Consider the following 20,930-nt stretch of genomic DNA (forward strand, 5'->3'; position numbering starts at 1 on the left):
CAAAAACGATGCAAGGGCAGCTATTGGCTACTGGCTATTGAACTTCCTTTTTTTAGTCCTGTCATATGTGTTGTACGTCATCGCGTTCTAAACGATCGGACTTTGGTGTAATCGTGTAGTAGGCAAGTCCGTTTCAGCGAAACTCAGTCGGAAAAATCGTGAGAGTTTATTCTGACGGAAAAAACAGTCGTGTGTACGCGGCGTAACAGGTTTTCTTCTAAGCCCTTGTACACACGGTCGGAGATTCCGACAACTAAATCCGTCAGAGTAATTCCGACGGATTAATTCCGGAAGAGGTCCGGAAGTGATGTTGCATACACACGGTCGGACTAAGTTGTCGGAAAATCCGATTGTACATAACGTAATGACGTTATTTCGTTACGACGGGACTACGTTCAGGCTAGTAGCCAATAGCTTTGGTCTAGGAATTTGATCTGAGCATGCGTGGCACTTTGTTCGTCGGAGTAGGCTACACATGATCGGCGTATGTCCGATCGGAGCATTTTGTCGGAAAATTTTACCGGCAAGTTGGAAAAGTTGGTCCGTCGGATATTCCGACGGAAACAGTCCGATGCAGACCACACACAGTCGGAATATCCGACAAAACGGTCCGATAGAACACATTCCGTCGGAATCTCCGACCGTGTGTACAAGGGCTAAGATTGCCCTGTATTTGGCTCCATCCATCTTCCCATCAACTGACCAGCTTCCCTGTCCCTGCTGAAGAAAAGCATCCCCACAACATGTTTCTGCCACCACCATGTTTCACGGTGGGGATGGTGTACTCATGGTGATCTGCGGTGTTAGTTTTCCGCCACACATAGCATTTTGCTTTTAGGGAAAAAAGTTCAATTTTGGTCTCATCTGACCGGAGCACCTTCTTCCACATGTTTGTTGTGTCCCCCACATGGCTTCTCACAAACTACACACAGGACTTCTTATGAGTTTCTTTTAACAATTTCTTTCATCTTGTCTCTCTTCCATAAAGGGCAGATTTGTGGAGAGCTCCACTAATAGTTGTCCTGTGGACAGATTCTCCCCCCTGAGCTGTGGATCTCTGCAGCTCCTCCAGAGTTACCATAGACCTCTTGGCTGCTTCTCTGATGCCCTGCTTGTCAGTTTAGGTGGACGGCCATGTCTTGGTAGGTGTGCAGTTGTGCCATACTCTTTCCATTTTCAGATGATGGATTGAACAGAGCTCCGTAAGATGTTCAAAGCTTGGGATATTTTCTTATAACTTAACCCTGCTTTATACTTCTCCACAACTTTATCCCTGACCTGTCTGGTGTGTTCCTTGGCCTTCATGATACTGTTTGTTCACTAAGGTTCTCTAACAAGCCTCTAAGGGCTTCACAGAACAGCTGTATTTATACTGAGATTAAATTACACACAGGTGGACTCTACTTACTAATTAGGTGACATCTGAATGCAATTGGTTCCACTAGATTTTAGTTAGGGGTATCAGAGTAAAGGGGGACTGAATACAAATGCACCCCCACACATTTTTAAAATATTTATTTGCAACAAAAAAAAAATTAAAAACCATTTATAATTGTCCTTCCACTTCACAATTATGTTCCACTTTGCGTTGGTGTATCACATAAAATCCCAATAAAATACATTTAGGTTTTTGGTTGTAACATGAGAAAATGTGGAAAATATCAAGGGGTATGAATACTTTTTGAAGGCACTGTATGTACCTATGTGCAGGTGAGTTAGTATTGAACAGCTTATTAGGAACAGCACTGGAGTGTAAAGTTGATGGTATCTTGACTGCAATAGAAACATGGAGCTGATCTGTGCCATGTGCTCACAGTATGAAATAATGCATCGCTGTTCTCTGTCCCCTCAGCAAGCATCAGGTGGAGGCACAGTGGCAGCTTCTGAAGGAGGAATTCTGGAAACGGAAGTGGATGGTGGATGAGGGTCTGGGCCAAGCTTCTGCACTTACTTCGGATTTCCCATTCTATGAGGAGCTGGAGCAAATACTAATTTCACAAAAACCGGCCAGAGTCCGCAAGAGGGAGGCCGACAGCAGTGGTGAGTGAGGAGCTTACAGTGTAATGAACAATTATACAGATTATAAGTTATATAGCTTTGTACAGCAAACATTGAGCCAGTCACATCATTTATACAGCTCTGACATATACCACCGTGTTGTACAGAGAACACTGAGACAGTCACATCATTTATACATTTATATAGCTCTGACATATACCGCCGTGTTGTACAGAGAACATTGAGCCAGTCACATCAGTCTCTGCACCAGAGGAGCTTCTCCACCAGGTGGTGCTGTTTCGCAAATGTGCTGTTGGCTCACTCTGCTTTGGTCTCAGTTGGGGGAAACATCAACCCTGGGTCTGTCCTGCAGGCTTCTCCCCCAATCGCCATGCAGTGGGTGGGGGGAGATGAAGGTGGAGGCTCTCCAGAGGCAGTGAGGCATACTCCATGTGCTCAAGCTGCAATGGATCCTGGGCCTGTCCCTTTGCAAGGGGAGTCCTTACCAGCCTTCCAGGACAGAGTGGTGAATAGACTTCGCCGTATTACTGAGGAGGAACAGAAGCTTGCTGTCCTGAAAGCAGAGTTCAGGAAATCTGTCCATCATCCTTAATGCTAGGTTCACATCTATGCGGTCGCAGTTGATGCAGTTTTCAAGTAGGTTTTGCCGTGCATTTTGCATTTGTTTTCTCCTTAACTGCCTGCCGACCGTACACTGTACATTTACAGCGGCAATTCAGCTTCCCTGAGCAGAATCTGTATGTGATTCTGCACTTCTGGGTCCGGGAAGCATGCCACCGGCTACCCACTCCCGCTGTGATTGCCAGTGTCATTGGTACTGTGAAAGGGCTTATTTTTAGCACGGATCACTGTATTGGTGTCACTGGTGACAAAAGAGGTTTCACTTGGTGCCCAATTTGTCCGCCGCAATGTTGCAATCTCACTATAAGTCGCTGATCGCTGCCATTACTACTGTATATGCTGGTGTATAAGGCGACCGGGCATATAAGACGACCCCCTAATCTTACAGTTTAAGCGTTTTTTTTCCTGTACTTACCGTATAAGACAACCCCCCTTCCGAGGCTTCAGACGCTTGATATTTCTTCCTTCTTGCTGGAGCTGGCGCCATATCCTTCTTCCTGCTTTTGCTGGAGCCAATCACGGCGAGCGATGTATTCTATTAATGAATACAAAGCCTGCTTGGATTGGCAGAGGCTGTAACATCATCAGCCCGCGCCTCTCTGACTCTCAAAGCCAATCCGAGCAGGCTCACTGGGATTGGCTCAGTGGTATATACTGTATGTAGCCGAAGCTACATACAGTATTACCCAACACTCAGCAGGCATCTGAGGGGCTGACCCAGCGTATAAGACGACCCCTGCTTTTTGGGGGAGGAAAGAGGGCACCAGCAGGTCGGAGATGTTCAAAGATCAGTATAATCACAATTGAACAGTACATTTTGGATGCTGTAACCAGAGTGACCACAAGGCCATACATTTCTTTATATTTTCCCTAGCTACAATCCTTTCCATTTCACACTGAAAATTGAGATCAGCGACAGTGCATGCGATGGAGGGAACTGTAGTAGTTTTCCATAGTCGGGTAATGTTTAATTTGGCAGCATGTACTAAGTGAAGGCCAACACATCGAGATTGAGGTGAGAATTTGTCAGTTCCAACATGCAAGAGGGCCAGTTCAGGGGTTGGGGACCACGATGTCCCATTGATGGAGGATATCACAGCAAATACTTGCTGCCAAAAGGAGCTCAGGGATTTGCAGAACCACAGTATGTGTGCAATGGAGCCTGTACTGCCGTAGTTTCTCCAGCAGGATGGTGGGTGGCCTGGATATATTTTGCAAAGTTGGTAGGGGGTTAAATTCCTTCTGTGGACGGTCTTCTGGTAGGAATCCCAGTGGTTGGAGCAGTGGGAAGCTTTAAAGGTTTCTGTAAACGCTCGTTGGCACTGGTATTGAGTGAGGGGGACATTCAATTCCTCCATCCATTTGTTCAAGGAATGTATTTGGGAGCAAGGTCAGGCGTCCCTAAGGCACGAGTATATCTGGGAGATACCCCTGTTGGGGCACGGGACGGTGGAGTAATATTGATAGATTGGTATGGGTATATAGGCCGTTGGGGGTATTTTGGTTATGCATAGGAAGTGGGATATTCGCAGATAGGCGAAAGCTTCTGAGGTGGGGAGTTTGAATTTGTTTTGGAGGGATGCAAAAGTATGCAGCGAACCATGGTCCATTAGTCAGTATACCAGCGGAATGCCAGCGGGAGAGGTTCAAATCAGGAATGCAGGAGGATATGGCTCTTGATGGTATTGGTATTGATCTGCTAGGGGTGGTTTTGGGATGTATGCTTACGTTTTTCCCAGGCCAACAATGTAGCAGATATCATAGGGTTATTTTCCCGAAGGGTTGGAGGTAGTCTGATAGTGTAGTTGTATGTGGGTAGGCAAATTCTATGGTAGACCATCATTTCTTGGGCGTGGGATGCCACCAGAAGTAAAGTTGGTCTAAAATTGAGGCATAATTATAATTGCCAATGTTGGGTAAGCCAACTCCTCCTATGTTATGGGGCCTAGTGAGTATGTAGTCAGCACACCTAGGAGTTTTGGAGTTCCAAATGTATTTAGTCAGTTGGCTCTGGATGGAGGATAAGAGTGTGCGGGGAAGAGGCAAAATGAGTGTTCAGAATAGGTAGAGAAGCTTGGGCAGTATAATAATTTTAAAGGCTGCTATACGCCCTAGAGTCAAGAGGCCTGTGCTGCGTAGTGATTTCAGTAGTGTGGGTAGATTTTTAGAGAAGGATAAATAGTTCAGGTCAATCAGCCGTTTCGAGTTCAGAGCAAGCTGAATCCCCAGGTATGGGATAGCAGTGCTCACCCATGTGTAGGGTGAGTTGGGTTTCAGCTGGGCAACCATTTGTGGTGGGAGATGTATAGGAAGGATTACTGATTTGGTAGTATTGAGTTTATAATGGATACTAAGCTAAATTGGTGAAGGGTATTTTGGATTGTTGGTAGGGACTGGAGGGGGTTTGTGATCATTAGGATCACATCATCGGCAAACAAACTAATTTTGTGGTCTGAGCCCTTGCAGGAAATACCGGTTATTTGCATGTCAGATCTGATTTTAGAGGCCAAAGGTTCCATCAGTAGGGCAAAAATAAGTGGGGAGAGAGGGCAACCCTGGCACGTACAATTAGATTAGATATCTCGAAAGGTGTGGATAGGGTTCCACCAGTGAGGACTTTGGCCGAAGGGTTGGAATATAGGGATAAGATTGCATCTTGGAACCATCCTGTTATACGAAATGTAGTTAGTACTGCTTGAAGAAATGTCCAGTGGACTATGAAATGCCTTCTCTGCATCAAGGCACAATAGCAGAGAAGGCGTTTGAGTATGGGTGGCATGGTGGATGAGGTTGAGGACCCTTCTAGTTGCGTCTGGGGCTTGCCTACCTGGGAAAACCCAACTTGGTCCGGGTGTACCAGCTCAGGGAGAAACATCATCAGCCTATTGGCAATAACTTTAACGAGTAGCTTGACGTCAGTTTTTAATAGAGAGATTGGTCTGTAGTTAGAGGCAACGGAGGCATCTTTCCCAGGCTTTGGGATGGTGGTGATTATTGACCATAGCATATCAGTTGGAAGGGAGCCCGAGGACCCAGCAGCATTGAAGAGGTCTATCAGTCTGGGGACTAGTATGTCGGCAATTTTTTTGTAAAAATTATTGGTGAAGCCACCCTCTCCTGGAGATTTATTTAGAGGAAGAGCCTTAATCGCTTGATGGATTTCCTCTGAGGTGAATGATTTGGAAATATCATTGAATTGTGACTCCGAGATGTTTGGCAGATTTATCGGGGTGAGAAAGCTATGTATTTGTTCTCCCGTTGGCTGTGGGGTAGAAGGGTCTTGGTTAATGTTATATTAGGATGCGTAGTATTCACTAAATGTGTTGGCAATTTCTTGAGGGTTGGTTAAGAGTTGATTCGAAGTAGGGTGACGGAGAGAGAGAATTTTGGCTTTTGTACGTTGGGTCTTAACTTGTTTTGCTAGTAGTGACCCAGCTCTATTGTCTAATGCATAGAAGTTGGCCTTGGAGAATTTAAAGTTGTGTTCAAATTTGTGGAACAGGAGGGTACGTCGCTTTTGTCTTAGCTCCAGGAGCTGGATGGCTTGTTTGTGAGAGGGAGAGGATTTGTTAATTGTTTCTATGTGGGCTATTTGCGACATAACCTCGTCATTCTGCTGCGTCCTCAGGCGTCTCGTTCTTTTACTAAGCTTTATGACAATCCCACGGAGGTAGGCTTTCTAAGCAGACCAGAGCGTAAATTTGTTGGTTGCAGGCAGTTCATTAATTTCAAAGAAAGATTGGTGTTCGGTTTCGATTTCTTGTTGGTTTTTTGGGTCCTCTAATATGGAAGGGTCCAGTCTCCATAGTCTTGGTGGTCCATGTCTTTGGTCGCCCAGGGTTATGGAAATAGGGGAATGGTCCAACCATGATATGAGGCCAATGTCAGATTGCATGACATTTTGTAGGGTCCATTTGTCCACGAGGAAGGAAGCGATTTGTGAGTACGATAGTTGAGTGTGAGAAAAGTACGTGTAGTCACGTTCTGAGCCATGTTGTGCTCTCCATACATCAAAGAGATCTAGGTCATGGAGAAGAGGGTTCAAGGCCGGCCGGCGTTGGCCTTTGTTAGTGGAGGTGTCCATGGAGGGGTCGCCAATTATATTAAGGTTGCCTCCTAATATTAGATTGCCCTGAAGCAAGCTGTTAACTTTTTTGTATAGGCGTCGGGAAAAGCGGAGCTGTCTTGAGTTTGGGCCATAAATGTTTGTGCAACAGTGCAGATAAGTGTAAGGAATCGACCCTGTGGATCAGCATGTGTGTGGAGATGTTGGAACTGTAGGGTGTCTCGAATAGCTGTCATCACGCCATTCTTCTTCATCGGGCCCGAGGCGAAGTAGATATTGTCAAATCCCTTGAGTCTAAACCTTGTGGTCTTAGATTCCGCAAAGTGCATCTCCTGGATAAATGCAATATCTGCATTTTGTTTGGTCATTTCTTTTTGAAAATTGGTCCATTTATGCGGGCTGTTGAGGCCCTTTACATTTAGGGAGGTCAGTTTTAGAGGCATTATATGGCAATGGACTATTGCTCTTTTAGGGCAAGTCTAAAATGGTGGGTGTAGGAAAGCCTTTAACAGGGGCGGTTATAGGCAGATGAGTGCGGTCTTGGGAGATCAGAGCAGTCCAATTCGCAGAAATGCGAGTCAGAGGTGTAAAGTCAGGGATCAGTCAGTGGCTGGTGTGGAAAAGAGAGGGAAGTAAAAAGGGAGAACCCGTTAACAATACGGGTTCAATGTGCAGAGTAACTGCAGATTGTCATGGTTATGCAGTGATCTTCCTGTGTTTGCTTACCTCCCCTCATGTGTTCAGACTAAGAGGTCAGCCACTTCCACCTGGTGGTTTTTATAACCTCTCCTCTAAGCATGGCTCCACCCCAGGCCCTATCAGGGAGCCCTATATTAACCTGTGCACTGCAGGCCATCAGTGCTGATCAACCATTGTGTATTCCTTTGTGTGTTTGGCTTCCTGTTACCTGCCATGTGCTCTTCTGTTGTTCCGTTACCGACTTTGGCGTGTCTTTGACTATCCCTGTTTGCCTGTGATCCTGACCTTTTGGCGTGTCCCTGACTATTCTGTCTGCTTGTGGCCCCGACCTTGGCTTTGTCCCTCACCATCCCTATCCTCCTGTTGCCTACTATGGGTGTGAGCTGGGGGACCCTGGGGGTCGCGACCTGGAGCCAGTTGCAGCCAAGTCCATCCTCACCACTCGAGGCTCTGGTGAACACCTGCTGGCTCTTAGACTCCGCGCCCCAGGGAATCTTACGCTCTAACCCCGGTGGGACCTGTCTCCTGTCCGCAGCCGTAGGGTCCACAACCTTGCGGTGCACTCCTGATCCCTACGGTGGGCATCTGTCACCTTGCCTCAAGGTGACCTGACACAGACAATATCAAACGGGGGGATTTCCTCTAATGGCGTCCCGGAACTTGGAGCCAATGGAGTGAAAGAGAGGCTTGCAAAGGGTAGTCCTCCACTTCACCCCGGCTGTAGATATAATGGGGTCTAGTATGCAGACGGGATCCTTTCAGGCATCTTGAAGTGACCAGTCAGCTTCCATTCGTGAAGGAGGAGGTCGTGGGTTTTCCTTAGGGATTATGCGCCATTGCCTCAGTAGTTGGAGGCCACCCTGAAGTGTGCGTACTGCATGAGTTTTACCCTGGAACCTGATCAGCAGCTTGGTGGGGAATGCACATTTATATTGAATATGGTGGTTTTGGAGTGCCTTTGTGATTGTGCTTAATTGTTGACGATTTTCCATTGTCGTCTTAGAGAGATCTGTATATAGCACAATTGCAGTGAACGGGTCAGGAAGAGTAGGGGTTCTCTTGGTGGCAGACATCACCTTCTCTTTCACGGTGTAGAAGTGTATGCACGCTAATATATCCCATGATTTCTCTGGCGGAAGGTGAGATGGTTTTAATAGACTATGGGCTCTATCAATTTCCAGATCTCAGTCGGTTAGCTCAGGTACCAGCATTCACATTAGGAATTGCAGGAATCGCACCAGATCGGGTTGTTTTACTGATTCAGGTATATTGCGGAATTTGATATTGTTTCTGCGCGAACGGTCTTCGAGATCTGCTAATTCAAGGTTAATCGCCTGCATCTCTTCTTCACGTACTGTGCATACATCCACTGTATCATTATGAGCAGTGAAGAGAGCAGACATTTTGTTTTCAACGTGTTGAAGACGGCGGTCCTGGTGCTGCACTACATTAGCTAGCGAGGATACTGCAGCTGAAAGATCAGTGTACAGTGTCTGTTTGAGGGATATTAACATATTTTTCATTGTTTGCTCAGAGATAGGCTGATCTGAGGCAGGGAAATTATCAATTGCTGAGGGATGCTGTATATTGGGAGGAGGTAGAATAAATGGAGTGCTAGAGTGTCACCCTCCCTTCTGGGCTTAACTGGGGAAGCCGAGGAGGGTGATTTGGGTGGAGAATACTCAGAGTCTGCCAGATTAGGGAAGCCTGGGCGCTGTGGTCCGCCGCTGCCAGCATGAAGGTTGAGCTGTGATGCAGATTCATGTGAGGTACCGGCGCCATCTTGTGGCCGGCTCGTTCCGGCCAGGGAGTAAAAATCTGTCAGCTTTTGAGGCATGGGGATCTGTTTCCTCCTTTTTCAACATCGTGCCGCTTCTTTCCTCGGTCTGATGTGAAGGTGAACGGATGATTTATATCCCGATTACTACGCTGTGGAGCCGCTATTAGCCGTGGGTTGTGCAGAGCTGAGGAATTAGGCAGCCATCAGAGGTGTAGGCAAGCCACGCCACTCGATACTATAACTTTGGTGCACACTAATCAATATATGCTTATTGGAATATTTTTTTTATTTTTTTCCAAAAGTTTTATTTGGTTACACAAACAAGTTTACAATTAACATTGTACAGACATTTCAGACATGAACAGTATAGTCAGTAACGAGTATAATAGGCAAAAGAACAATCAGCTTTTTGTTGTACTCACATAGACCTGGGCATACCGCGTTTAATCATGAAAACAGATTGTGTGATTTAAAGTGGAAGTAAACCCATGGATTTAAACAGTAAAAAAAAAAAAAAAAGGCATGCCGGGAATGCTAACTGCACATTGGCTGTGCTCTCAGCCAAACTATCAAACTATCCAATGGCTGGTGTCATAACGAATCACATGTGCAGCACCATAGCAGTTGAAGATTAAACAGAGGCAAAGATGGCTGAAAACGATAGGGGAGTTTACCTCCACTTTAATTAAAAGATATTAACTGCTTGCCGACCGCCTCACGCTGATATACGTCGGCAGAAGGGCTCGTACAGGCAGAATCGCGTACCTGTATGGAGGCGGCCAGCAGGCAAGCTCCGTGAGTCGGGTCGCGGGTCTCACAAACTCAGTTGCTGCGGGGATACCCGCGATCGCCTCACAGAGAGGAAGAACGCACATTAAGGCTAATGTAAACAAGCATCTCCCCGTTCTGCCTAGTGACAGTGTCACTGATCTCTGCTCTCTGTGATAGGGAGAAGAGATCATTGACATGTCTCCAGTAGCCACGCCCCCCACAGTTAGAAACAGGCCTCTAGGACACACTTAACCCCACGTGGCCATGCTCCAGACCCCCCTTCCCCAAACTGGTTGTTAAGGACGCCAGCACGTGCCAGCTCCTTAACAACCAGCTACTCACCGGTTGTAAAAGGTGCCAGCGGGTGCCAGCTCCTTGGCAATGCAGGTGGGGGAGGAAGCTTAGAGGAACTTTGTTCCTCTGTGATTTCCTTACTCACAGGGAGGCAGCTAGATTGGATGCCGGTGCCCCATGTGACTCTGGTGGCCATCTTGGGTCAGGCAGAGTCTGTTCAAGACGCTGGCCCTGGAACTTGGTTCCTCTATGATTTCCTGGGTAACAGGAAGACAGCTATCAGATTGGATGCCGGTGTTCTGCCGAGAAAGGTCCCCCGTCGGATAGGACAAAGGAGACGCATGGCGGACACTATCTGATGAGGGACCTTTTCTCGACAGGACGCCGGCGCACAATGTAACTCTGGTAGCCATATTGGGTCAGGCAGAGTCTATTTAAGACGCTGACTCCTGGGCTTGCTGCGCTTTTTGCAAGTGGCTAGCATAGGGAAAGGAACCCCGTCTATCAGGGACAGTACTAGAGACAGGGAAAGGTTCCAGGGGAGTAGGCACAGCTCAGAGACTGTCTACCTATCAGGAAGCCTTCCCTTTTGTTGTGGACCAGCCAGGCCACATTCCTCTCCTCAGTGGCACACTCTGACGGCATCTTCCAGATTGCATCTCGTGGGTCCTAAGCTGCCTCAGTTGTAGGTGGCTCTGGTTGGGTGTGCTCCCCGCTGAGCCTGTTTCATTTGCCAAACTGATCTTCAGTAGTCTGTTACTGCTGAACTTGGACTCCGTGTGTTTACTGGCCGCTGATCAATGCTTCACCTAACCCACATGCAGATTGCGCCCTGGTGGCCATTAAACTCAACATTGTAAGCCTAGAGTGGTGCCTCCTTCTGACTGCAGTTTACAAACCCCTCTATGTCTCCGCCATTACCCTCATACCTGTGATCTCCTTCATATTGCAGGGCTGGAGGCTTCTCCCATGCAGGCTTCAGAGGACCCAGGTATATCGACAAACCACAGGGAGGAAGAGATGGAAGGAATGCAGAATGATGAAGAGTCCGATGTGGAAGAGGAGGTGGAAGTAGTGCAGAATGATGTTGGGCCCCATGTCCATGGGGAGGCTCCTGCAAGAGGTGCGGGTCATATTTTGTGGAAGCAACTGTTGTCTATAACATCTAATCACTTTCCTTCATTGTATGACCACATTCACATGGGCATTCTAAAGTATGCACCTGTGTTCGCCCGCATGCTCAGAACACCTGTGCATCCCTATGCAGGCAGTCCCTTTCATGTCAGTTCGATCGCAGAAGCTGCACAGACACAGCCGCTGCTCCCAGTTTGACATCCCCGTGAGTACGGGTACATGTCCCCGAATGCAGTGTGAGTTAGGGGACGCACACCTACATTCACACAGCTGTAAAACTGGGATCAGCGGCTGAGTCTGTGCAGCGGCTGTATCCCAGTTGATATCTTTTTTTTTTTTTCTGTAACCAAAGCTTTGGCCCATAAATTCTCTCTCACCAGCCACGTGTGGTAACTTCAAACATGATCTCTGCTCCATGCGCTGTGTACATAGTGCTGGTCCACTTCAGTGTCTGTACCATTCATATTGGTAGTCCAGTAACTAAACCCTGTAGCGGGCTTTTACATAATGACTCCTAGTGGAATGACTTTATGAAAAACAGACCTACAAAGTTAATCTGTACTTCAAATGAATCTCTTGCTCCTGCTTCCTCCGGAGGTTGCTTTGGGTTATTTGAACAATTTCTGACTCTCAGGTAAGTAGCCACTGAAACAATTATTATTATACGGGATTTATATAGCGCCAACAGTTTGCGCAGCGCTTTGCAACATGAGGGCAGACAGTACAGTTACCATACAATTCAATACAGGAGGATTCACAGCGCCCTGATTGTTAAAGCTTACAACCTAGAAGGGAGAGTCAAGTGAAACAAAAGGTAATAACTGTGGGGGATGAACTGATGGAGAAAATGAAAATACAGTTGTTAGGTGTGGGTAGGATAGGCTTCTCTGAAGAGGAGGGTTTTCAGGGATTGTCTAATGCCCCGTCCCGTACACACGAGTGGATTTTCTGTCGGGAAAAACTTGGATGGTTTTTCCAACGGAATTCCGCTCAAAGTGTCTTGCATACACACTGTCACACAAAAGTTCTCTGAACTTTCAACCGTGAAGAACACGGTGATGTACACCACTACGACGAGCCGAGAAAATTAAGTTCAACGTTTCAGAGCATGCGTCAAATTGTTTCCGAGCATGCGTAGGAATTTTGTGCGTTGGAACTGGTACAAACGATCAGAATTTCCGATCGGAACTTTTTCCGACCGAAAAATTGAAAACCTGCTCTCAGTCTTTTGCTAGCGGGAATTCTGCCAGCAAAAGTCCGATGGAGCGTACACACAGTTGGAATTTACGACCAAAAGCTCACATCGGACTTTTGGTGGTGGTGGAATTTCCGATTGTGTATACGGAGCATAAAAGCTAATAGAGTAGGAGAAAATCAGACAGGTTGGGGTAGGGAGTTCCATAGAATTGAAGAGGCTCTGGAAAAGTCCTGGAAGCGAGCATGGGAAGAGGCGACAAGGGAGCTAGAGAGCAGGAGGTCTTGAGAGGAACAAAGTGAATGATTAGGTTGGTATTTTGAGACTAGGTTAGTGATGTAGCTGGTCGCTGAGCTGTGGATGGCTTTGTAAGTAGTTGTCAGTATTTTGAATTTGTTGGGTGAGCGGAAGCCAGTGGAGGGATTGGCAGACAGGAGCAGCAGACACCGAGCGATTGGTAAGGTGGATGAGTCTGGCAGCAGCACTCATGATATATTGAAGGGGGGGATAGACTATGTAGAGGTGAGCCAGTGAGGAGGAAGTTGCAGTAGTTGAGGCGAGAGATGACCAGGGAATGAATTAAGAGCTTTGTTGTGTCATTGGTTAGAAATGGGAATATTTTGGAGATGTTGCGGAGGTTGAGGTGGCAGGATTTGGACAGTGATTGGATGTGTTGCTTGAAGGAGAGGTCAGAGTCCATGACTACACCTAGAACCTTGGCATGTGAGGATGGGCTTATGGTTGTGCCATCAATTTTGACAGTGAGATCAGGAGAAGGGGCATATGGGGGAGGAAAAATTCTAAGTTCGGTTTTGGATAGATTGAGTTTGAGGAAGTGGTGTGACATCCAGACTGATATATCTGATAGTAAATTAGTGATACGTGAGGAGACAGAGGGAGTGAGCTGAGGGGTTGTAGAGATGGTATTTGAAGCCATGAGAGGCTATCAGCTGACCCAGGGAGGAGGTGCAGATCGAAAATAGGAGAGGTCCAACAACAGAACCTTGGGGGACCCCAACAGAGAAAGGTAGATAAGAGGAGGAAGTCGAATTGTAAGTAATGCTAAAGGTGCGGTTGGATAAGTAGGAAGAGATACAGTGAAGCTTAGAGAGACCAAAGGCGTGGAGTTTCTTGTGGAGAAGGAGGTGGTCAACCGTATGAAAGGCAGCAGAAAGGTCCAGGAGTAGGAGTACAGAATAGTGTCCGTTGGTTTTAGAAGAGTGGCTTCTGTGGAGTGTTCCAGACTGAAGAGGATCAAGCAAGTTGGTCGCTCAGTCGGTTGTAGACCAGACGTTCAAGGAGTTTGGATAAGCAAGAAGATGGGGCGTATTTTGTTAAGATTGGATGGGTCCAGTGAGAGTTGAGGAAGATGCCAGAAGAGAGGGAGAGATTGAAAATGTGGGTTAAAGAGTGTAGAATAGAGTCAGAGTGTGAATGTAGCATTTGCGAGGGAACATAATCAAGTGGGCAGATGGTTAGCTAGACGTTAGCAAGTAGTTTAGCAACCTTGTCTATAGTGGTGGGGTTGAAATAGGGAAGTATTGATAGTACCTGTGAACATGAAGCGTAGAGTGTATCTGAACAGCAGAGATCTCCTAGCGAATTGTATCGATCTTTTGTTTGAAGTGATTGGCGATCTCCTGGGAAGTGTGCGAGTTAGTGGGTGGAGGCAGTGGAGGACGGAGTAGAGAGTGAAAGGTAGAGAAGAGTTGAAAGGGACGGGATGATAGGTTGTTAATGAGAGTGATAAACTAGGTCTGCTTGGCAGAGAGGAGGCTGGAATTGTATGTTTGGAGGGCAGATTTGTATTTGTTGAAATCTCTCCGAGACTTAGTCTTACGCCACAGGTGCTCGAGAGCACAGCTATGTGATTTCAGATTTCTAGTGTCATCTGTTTGCCAAAGTTGTAGGGGACCGGGGCCTGATTCTGTGTGTAGTGAGGGAGGCCAGTGTGTCCAGTGAGGCCAGAAGTGAAGCATTGTAGACAGAAGTGGCTAGGTCGGTGCAGGATAGGGGTGAAATATTGTCATGTAGAGAAGAGTAGAGAATAGAAGGCTTGAGATGTCGTAGGTTTCTACGGGTAACTGTTAGGCGGTTGGAGGGAGAGGAGGTAGAGGTGAGTGAAAGAGTGAAACTAATAAGGTAGTGATGAGAGATCGGGAATGGATAGTTGCAGAGGTTGCACAGAGTGCATATGTGAGAGAAAACAAGGTCAAGGGTATTGCCTTCAGATTGAGGAGAAGCATGTATCCATTGCATCACGTCAAAGAAGGAGGTTAGACTGAAAAATTTGGAATTAGCAGGAGTGTTAGTATTAATAGTAATGTTGAAGTCACCGAGAATGATTGTGGGGATTTCAGAAGAGAGAAAGTAGGGCAGCCAGGCAGAGAAGTCCTCGACAAAGGTTGATACCAGTCCAGGGGGCCGGTAGATCACAGCTATCCTAATGCCGTGTACACACGACCAGACTTTTCAAGGGACTAGGTCCGACAGACTTTCGACAGAGTTCTGACGGACATTCCGAATGAACGGACTTGGCCACACACAATCACACCAAAGTCCGACGGATTTGAACGTGATGGCGTACGACCGGACTAGAATAAGGAAGTTCATAGCCAGTAGCCAATAGCTGCCCTCGCGTCGGTTTTTGTCCGTCGGACCAGCATACACACGAGCGGATTTCTCGGTAGGAACTGGGTCCGGCGGAGTTCCAGCGGAAAAATTTGAAACATGTTCCATTTCTAAAGTCTGTCTGATTTTTGCAAATCAAAAGTCCGCTGCAGCCCACACACGATCGAATGGTCTGCCGGAATTGTTCCGTCGGACCTTTGATGTTAAAAAGTCCGGTCGTGTGTACGCGACATTAGAGAAACTGAAGACAAATGCAGTGTGCCTCAAAATGAGGAGAGTGACAGAGAGGGAGGTGGGTGAAGTACCTGAAAGGTGCTATGTGGGGCTAGAAGGATTCTGACACCCCCTCCCTTATGTCCACTGTATCTGGGGGAGTGAGTCCAGAGAAGACCACCATGGGATAGGCCAGCAGAAGATGCAGTGCCGGATTCATGAAGCCAGGTTTTGGTAATGGAGAGTATATTAAAGCGGAGTTTCACCCAAAAGTGGAACTTCCGCTTTAAGCACTCCTCGCCCCCTGACATGCCGCAATTGTCTTGTCATTTTTTTTGGGGGGGGGGGGAGTGTGTACCTTTTTTTTTAGTGGGACTTCCTGTCCCACTTCCTCCTTCCTCTTCTTGGCCACATAGGCGGCTCCTCTCGCCCCTTGGTGGCCCCTCCCTGCCAGCGATCTTCTGGGACACGTCTCAGGTCCCAGAAGATTGCCTGTCCAATAGCAGAGCACAGCGCGACTCGCGCATGCGAAGTGCACTCCTGGCCATGAAGCCGTAAGCTGTCATGGCCGGGTGCCCACAGTTGCTATGATGGCACCGCGGAGAGGAGGGGGCAGAGGAGCAAGGCTCCGGGCACCCGCATTGCTGAACCGTGGGGACAGGTAAGTGTCTATTTATTAAAAGTCAGCAGCTACACTTTTTGTAGCTGCTGCTTAATAAATGAAAAAAAAAAAATGGGTGGAACTCTGCTTTAAATGAGTTAGCAATAAAGAGGTCATGTAGAGAGGTGAGTTTGTTACAAACAGAGCGGGCATTCTAAGGGTGCATGATAAAGGGAGTGTGGTCTTGGGAAGAAGAGAAATGGGAACTAAGTTGTGTATATTGCAGCTTCAGCCAGAGGGTGTGAGGTAATGCAAGGGGTTGACAAATTTGCTTGGAATCTAGGAGCCAGATAAAAAAGTTAGGAGCCAGGTCCGTGATGGCAATCTGGACCTGTCCCTGGCCTGACATGGAGACGAGTGAGGGGAAGATAGCGCCCCCAGCCCCCCACCTGTCTCCAAGTCATTGCCCATAGCTCTTAGAGGGACCTTTTTATTTTTTTCAAATGACGAATTTTTTTTTAAATTGCATTTTAGTGTAAATATGAGATGTGAGGTCTCTCTGACCTCCCAGATCTCATATATAAGAGGACCTGTCATGCTTTTTTCTAATACAAGGGGTTTTTACATTCCTTGTAATAGGAATAAAAGTGACACACATTTTTTTTTTTAAAAGAACAGTGAAAAAAAAAAAAAATGTTAAACGTGCCCTGTCCCGCCAAGCTTGCGTGCAGAAGCGAACGCATAGGAAAGCGGTGTTCAAACCACACATGTGAGGTATCACTGCGATCGGAAGAGTGAGAGCCCCAGACCTCCTCTGTAACTTAAAACGTTCAACCTGTAGAATTTTTTAAACGTTGCCTATGGAGATTTTAAAGGGTAAAAATTTGTCGCCATTCCACGAGCGGGTGCAATTTTGAAGCATGACATGTTGGGTTTCGATTTACTCAGCGTAACATTATCTTTCACAATATAAAAAAAAAATTGGGCTAACTTTACTGTTGTCTTATTTTTTTTATTAAATAAATTATTTTTCCCCAAAAAAAGTGCGCTTGTAAGTCCGCTGTGCAAATACGGTGTGACAGACAATATTGCAACGACCACCATTTTATTCTCTAGTGTGTTAGAATAAAAAATATATATCATAAGTTCTAAGTAAAAGGAAGGAGATAGGCTGGCAGGCAGGGGAAGCTCCATTAGCATTGCTGGTTGTCATTCCAACGGCCACAACAAGAGGGCGCCAGATTCCAGAAGGAACCATAGGATCGCAGAAGGCCTCAAAGCCGGGGGCTCAATTACCGGCGGCGCGGCCCGACGCTTTCAGGCCGGGGGGGTCCACGAAGACAGGATACCCCCAGCTGTGCTGCCCCGGGCGCCAGGTCGCTAAATCTAGTCGCAAATGCGACCTGGCGCCGGGGTTTTGTCGAGCCCTGAGGTAATGGGTGTGTTGAGTACAGTTAAATGAAGTCCCAGGGATTGGAGATACAGTAAACCCCCGCTCTATCGCGCTTCAGTTTTTGCGGTCCCGTTATATCGCGCTATTTTAATTAGGACCTGTTATTCTGATATCGCGGTAATATTCCCGTCATTTTGCGGTTATGTAGCAGTAAATCAGAGCGAGGCTGCGGTGGAACGCATGGCTCGCTCGTGGACCGCACCGAGCGTGGTAACGTTAGAGGGGAGCGGTAACATGCCTAGGGTGTATTTAAATAGGGTCTTTCTATTTTGCGGTTTTTCACTTTTCACGGGTGGGTCCGGGAAACGTAACCCCCCGCGATGGAGGGGGGGTTTACTGTATATCTCCAGAGGTTAAGAGAAGCAGAAGGGTGAGGGAGGTAATGTGGGAGTGCAATTTATATGAAGGGACATGCCCCAGTGTCCTGGAGGTTTTTTTTTGCGAGTGTGGATTTAGAATTAGTAGGAGTTGGTGAGCGCAGTAATAAGGAGAGGATAGAAGTGAGGGGTGATATACATCACTTGGAGGAGGTGAAGGGGTAAACAAGGTAAAGTAAAGAGTGAGAAGTGCCCCCACTTATAGAAATAGCCCCACTTTGAGAAAGTGTGCCCCCTTGACAATAATATTTTTAGCCATCTAAAGGGAGGGTTTTCTTGCCGCTGACTACAAACGTGAGAAGCATTCCTTTCAGTGACCATTATGCTAATGTACCGTGAGCCGTAGATAGAGCAATTATACGTAGGGATTTGCTGAGATCAGAAAGTGATTTCAAGGGTTTCTCCATGTTGAAAAAAGATTGAGAAAGGGCAGTTTTAAAACAAGACCTTACTGACCGTTTTAGCTGCAGGCATGCCAAGTGGCAACGAGCCCCCAAACTATTAAAGTGGTTGTAAACCCTTACAGACCACTTTCGCCTTAATCTAGGTCAGGGCTCGACAAACCCCTGGGTGCCAGGTCGCATTTGCAACTAGAATTAGCGACCTGGGGCAGCACAGCTGGGGGTATCCTTTCTCCGTGCACACCCCCCCCCCCCCCCCCGGCGTGATCGCGTCGGACCGCGCCGCCACCGGCCGGTAATTGAGGCCGCGGCTTTGAGGCCTTCTGCGGTCCTATGTTTCCTTCTGGAATCTGGCGCCCTCTAGTGGTGGCTGTTGGTATGAAAGCCAGCAATGGTAATGGTGCTTTCACTGCCCGCCCATCTCCTCCCCTTTACTTAGAACTCCTAAACATTATATATATTTTTTATTCTAACAACCTAGAACAGGGATATGCAATTAGCGGACCTCCAGCTGTTGCAGAACTACAATTCCCATGAGGCATAGCAAGACTCTGACAGCCACAAGCATGACACCCAGAGGCATGATGGGACTTGTAGTTTTGCAACAGCTGGAGGTCCGCTAATTGCAGATTCCTGACCTAGAGAATAAAATGGTGGTCGTTGCAATACTGTCTGTCACACCGTATTTGTGCAGCGGACTTACAAGCGCACTTTTTTGGGGAAAAATTATTTATTTAATTAAAAAAATAAAAGACAACAGTAAAGTTAGCCCAATTTTTTTTATATTGTGAAAAATAATGTTACGCCGAGTAAATTGATACCCAGCATGTCACTTGGCAATAAAAAATAAAAATAAAATGATTGTCATTTGAAAAAAAATTAAACAAATAAAATGTCCCTCTAAAGCCCCATACACACTATCAGATTTTCTGCTGAGTTTTTCATTCAGATTTACCAAAACCATATAGTAGGAGGTCAAACCTTAGGAGTTTCAATGTGTATGCAATCAGGCAGGCCCTTCTACTACATGGTTTTGGTAAATCTGAAGGAAAAACTCAGCAGAAAATCTGATAGTGTGTATGGGGCTTAAGAGCTATGGGCAATGACTTGGGGGGGGGGGCGCTATCTTCCCCTCACTCATCTCCATGTCAGTCCAGGAACAGGTCCGGATTGCCGTTACGGATCTGGCTCCTAGATTCCAAGCAAATTTGTCAAGCCCTGATCTAGGTTTACCTGTAGGTGCTTGAAATATCTCTTAAACCTACAAGGTTTAGGAGATATTTACTATGTCCTCGAACTATGCCGTCTTCTGCGCATGCGCCATTGCATTCGGCGCTTGCGCACTGTTAAAAAAAGGCACGGTGTGCCGTTTCAAGCTGAGGTCAATGCCGTGACTGGCGGCTCCTGCGCACATGCATGGGAGGAGTGACATCACGTGACTTCAGCCCAGTCACAGAGCCGGAGTTCGAGGGCCCCCCGGAAGGAAGAGGGGTGAAGAATGAACGCTTCCTGCCAGTGAGGAAATCAGGGACATCACAGGCTTCGGTTTCAGGTAAGTGACACATAATGGGCTACGATGAGATGCATAGTAGCCCATTATGCTTTACCTTTGCAGGGAAACCCCATCAGGGTTTACTTCCTCTTTAAGGCACCACCAGTTGGGAAGTCAGCCACGGCTCCAGGAACTCCAGGCAACCTCTGGAGGAACCCTAGAGTTCCATGGAACTCTGGTTTAGAATGGTTGGTCCAATGATCCTCCTCTCACTTGCACATCGCTATTTGCGTAGAAACTGAATAAAATGTTTTTCATTACCTGGCTGTGTGTTTTGTGTCTGTGCAAGTAACACTTGGCTCTGCTCTCCACCAGGTATGCGGCGCATTCCGGGTCCCACTCTCGATGGTATATTGCAGAATCTCCAGCGGCTGCAGGATTGTATCCTTGATGTCTTGAGGGATATTGAAACTGTGGATCACATGTTTTCCTGTTGAGCCTCCTGGGTCCCCTGGGCATCTTCCTTTGGATGTAGGTGTTATATGTCCTGCATAGTATGCCAGTGCCCACTGTGGAATCCATGAACCCTCCCTTCAACAATAAAGGGACAAAGTTTTACTATATAGTGCCTTGTGTCTAAACTCGGCACACGTCTTCCAGTTGTTCATACGTGTTTTGTACTGTTTTTTGTTTTATTTAATAAAAGTTTAGCAGCATTTTGTGGTCATCGTTCTGTAATTACATTCTTTAAAGCTGAGCCCAGCCTTATCTTCAGTCTGGCACCATTGTACCAAAATTACTCAGTGCACAGTAAAGGAGTGTGGTAATCGCGTATCTGTGGCCCAGATCAGGTCAAGAAGGCTCCTCCAGCCATAGCCAGCAGAGAGGATTAAGCCTGAAAGATGTCTAGAATGCGCCTTGCAGCGCCCCACTCAATAACTATTGTTTAACCACTTCAGTACTCAGCTTAACCCCCAAAGCCTTTCACAAGTAAGTTGTCATAGAACCCTGGGGATCTTCCGAGGGTTACTTGGAGTTCCTTGAGCAAGTAACCACTGACGCCAATCATCTTTTTATCTATATGTAAAGGGCATTGATCCCTCTAGCCACCAATGTAAGGAACATTCTTCTCACTGATCACCAATGTAAGGAGCATTCTTCTCACTGATCACCAATGTAAGGA

At 46.9% G+C, this 20,930-nt stretch overlaps 1 protein-coding gene across 2 annotated transcripts in view; it reads left to right on the forward strand.

Moving 5' to 3' along the window:
• Positions 1 to 20,463, forward strand: part of LOC143927198 (uncharacterized) — an 81,717-nt gene extending 61,254 nt beyond the window's left edge. For both annotated transcript variants that reach the window (XM_077451175.1, XM_077451176.1), the window contains exons 5-7: positions 1,853 to 2,040; positions 11,203 to 11,373; positions 20,123 to 20,463. In XM_077451175.1, the coding sequence (XP_077307301.1) occupies positions 1,853 to 2,040; positions 11,203 to 11,373; positions 20,123 to 20,244 (481 nt within the window). In that variant the 3' untranslated portion in view covers positions 20,245 to 20,463. The remainder of the gene's footprint in view (positions 1 to 1,852; positions 2,041 to 11,202; positions 11,374 to 20,122) is intronic.
• Positions 20,464 to 20,930: the final 467 nt, after the last annotated feature.

Source organism: Lithobates pipiens, unplaced genomic scaffold (genome assembly GCF_037356315.1).
Source record: "Lithobates pipiens isolate NorthernLeopardFrog02 unplaced genomic scaffold, aLitPip1_a1.2 Scaffold_23, whole genome shotgun sequence".
Lineage (NCBI taxonomy): Eukaryota > Metazoa > Chordata > Amphibia > Anura > Ranidae > Lithobates > Lithobates pipiens.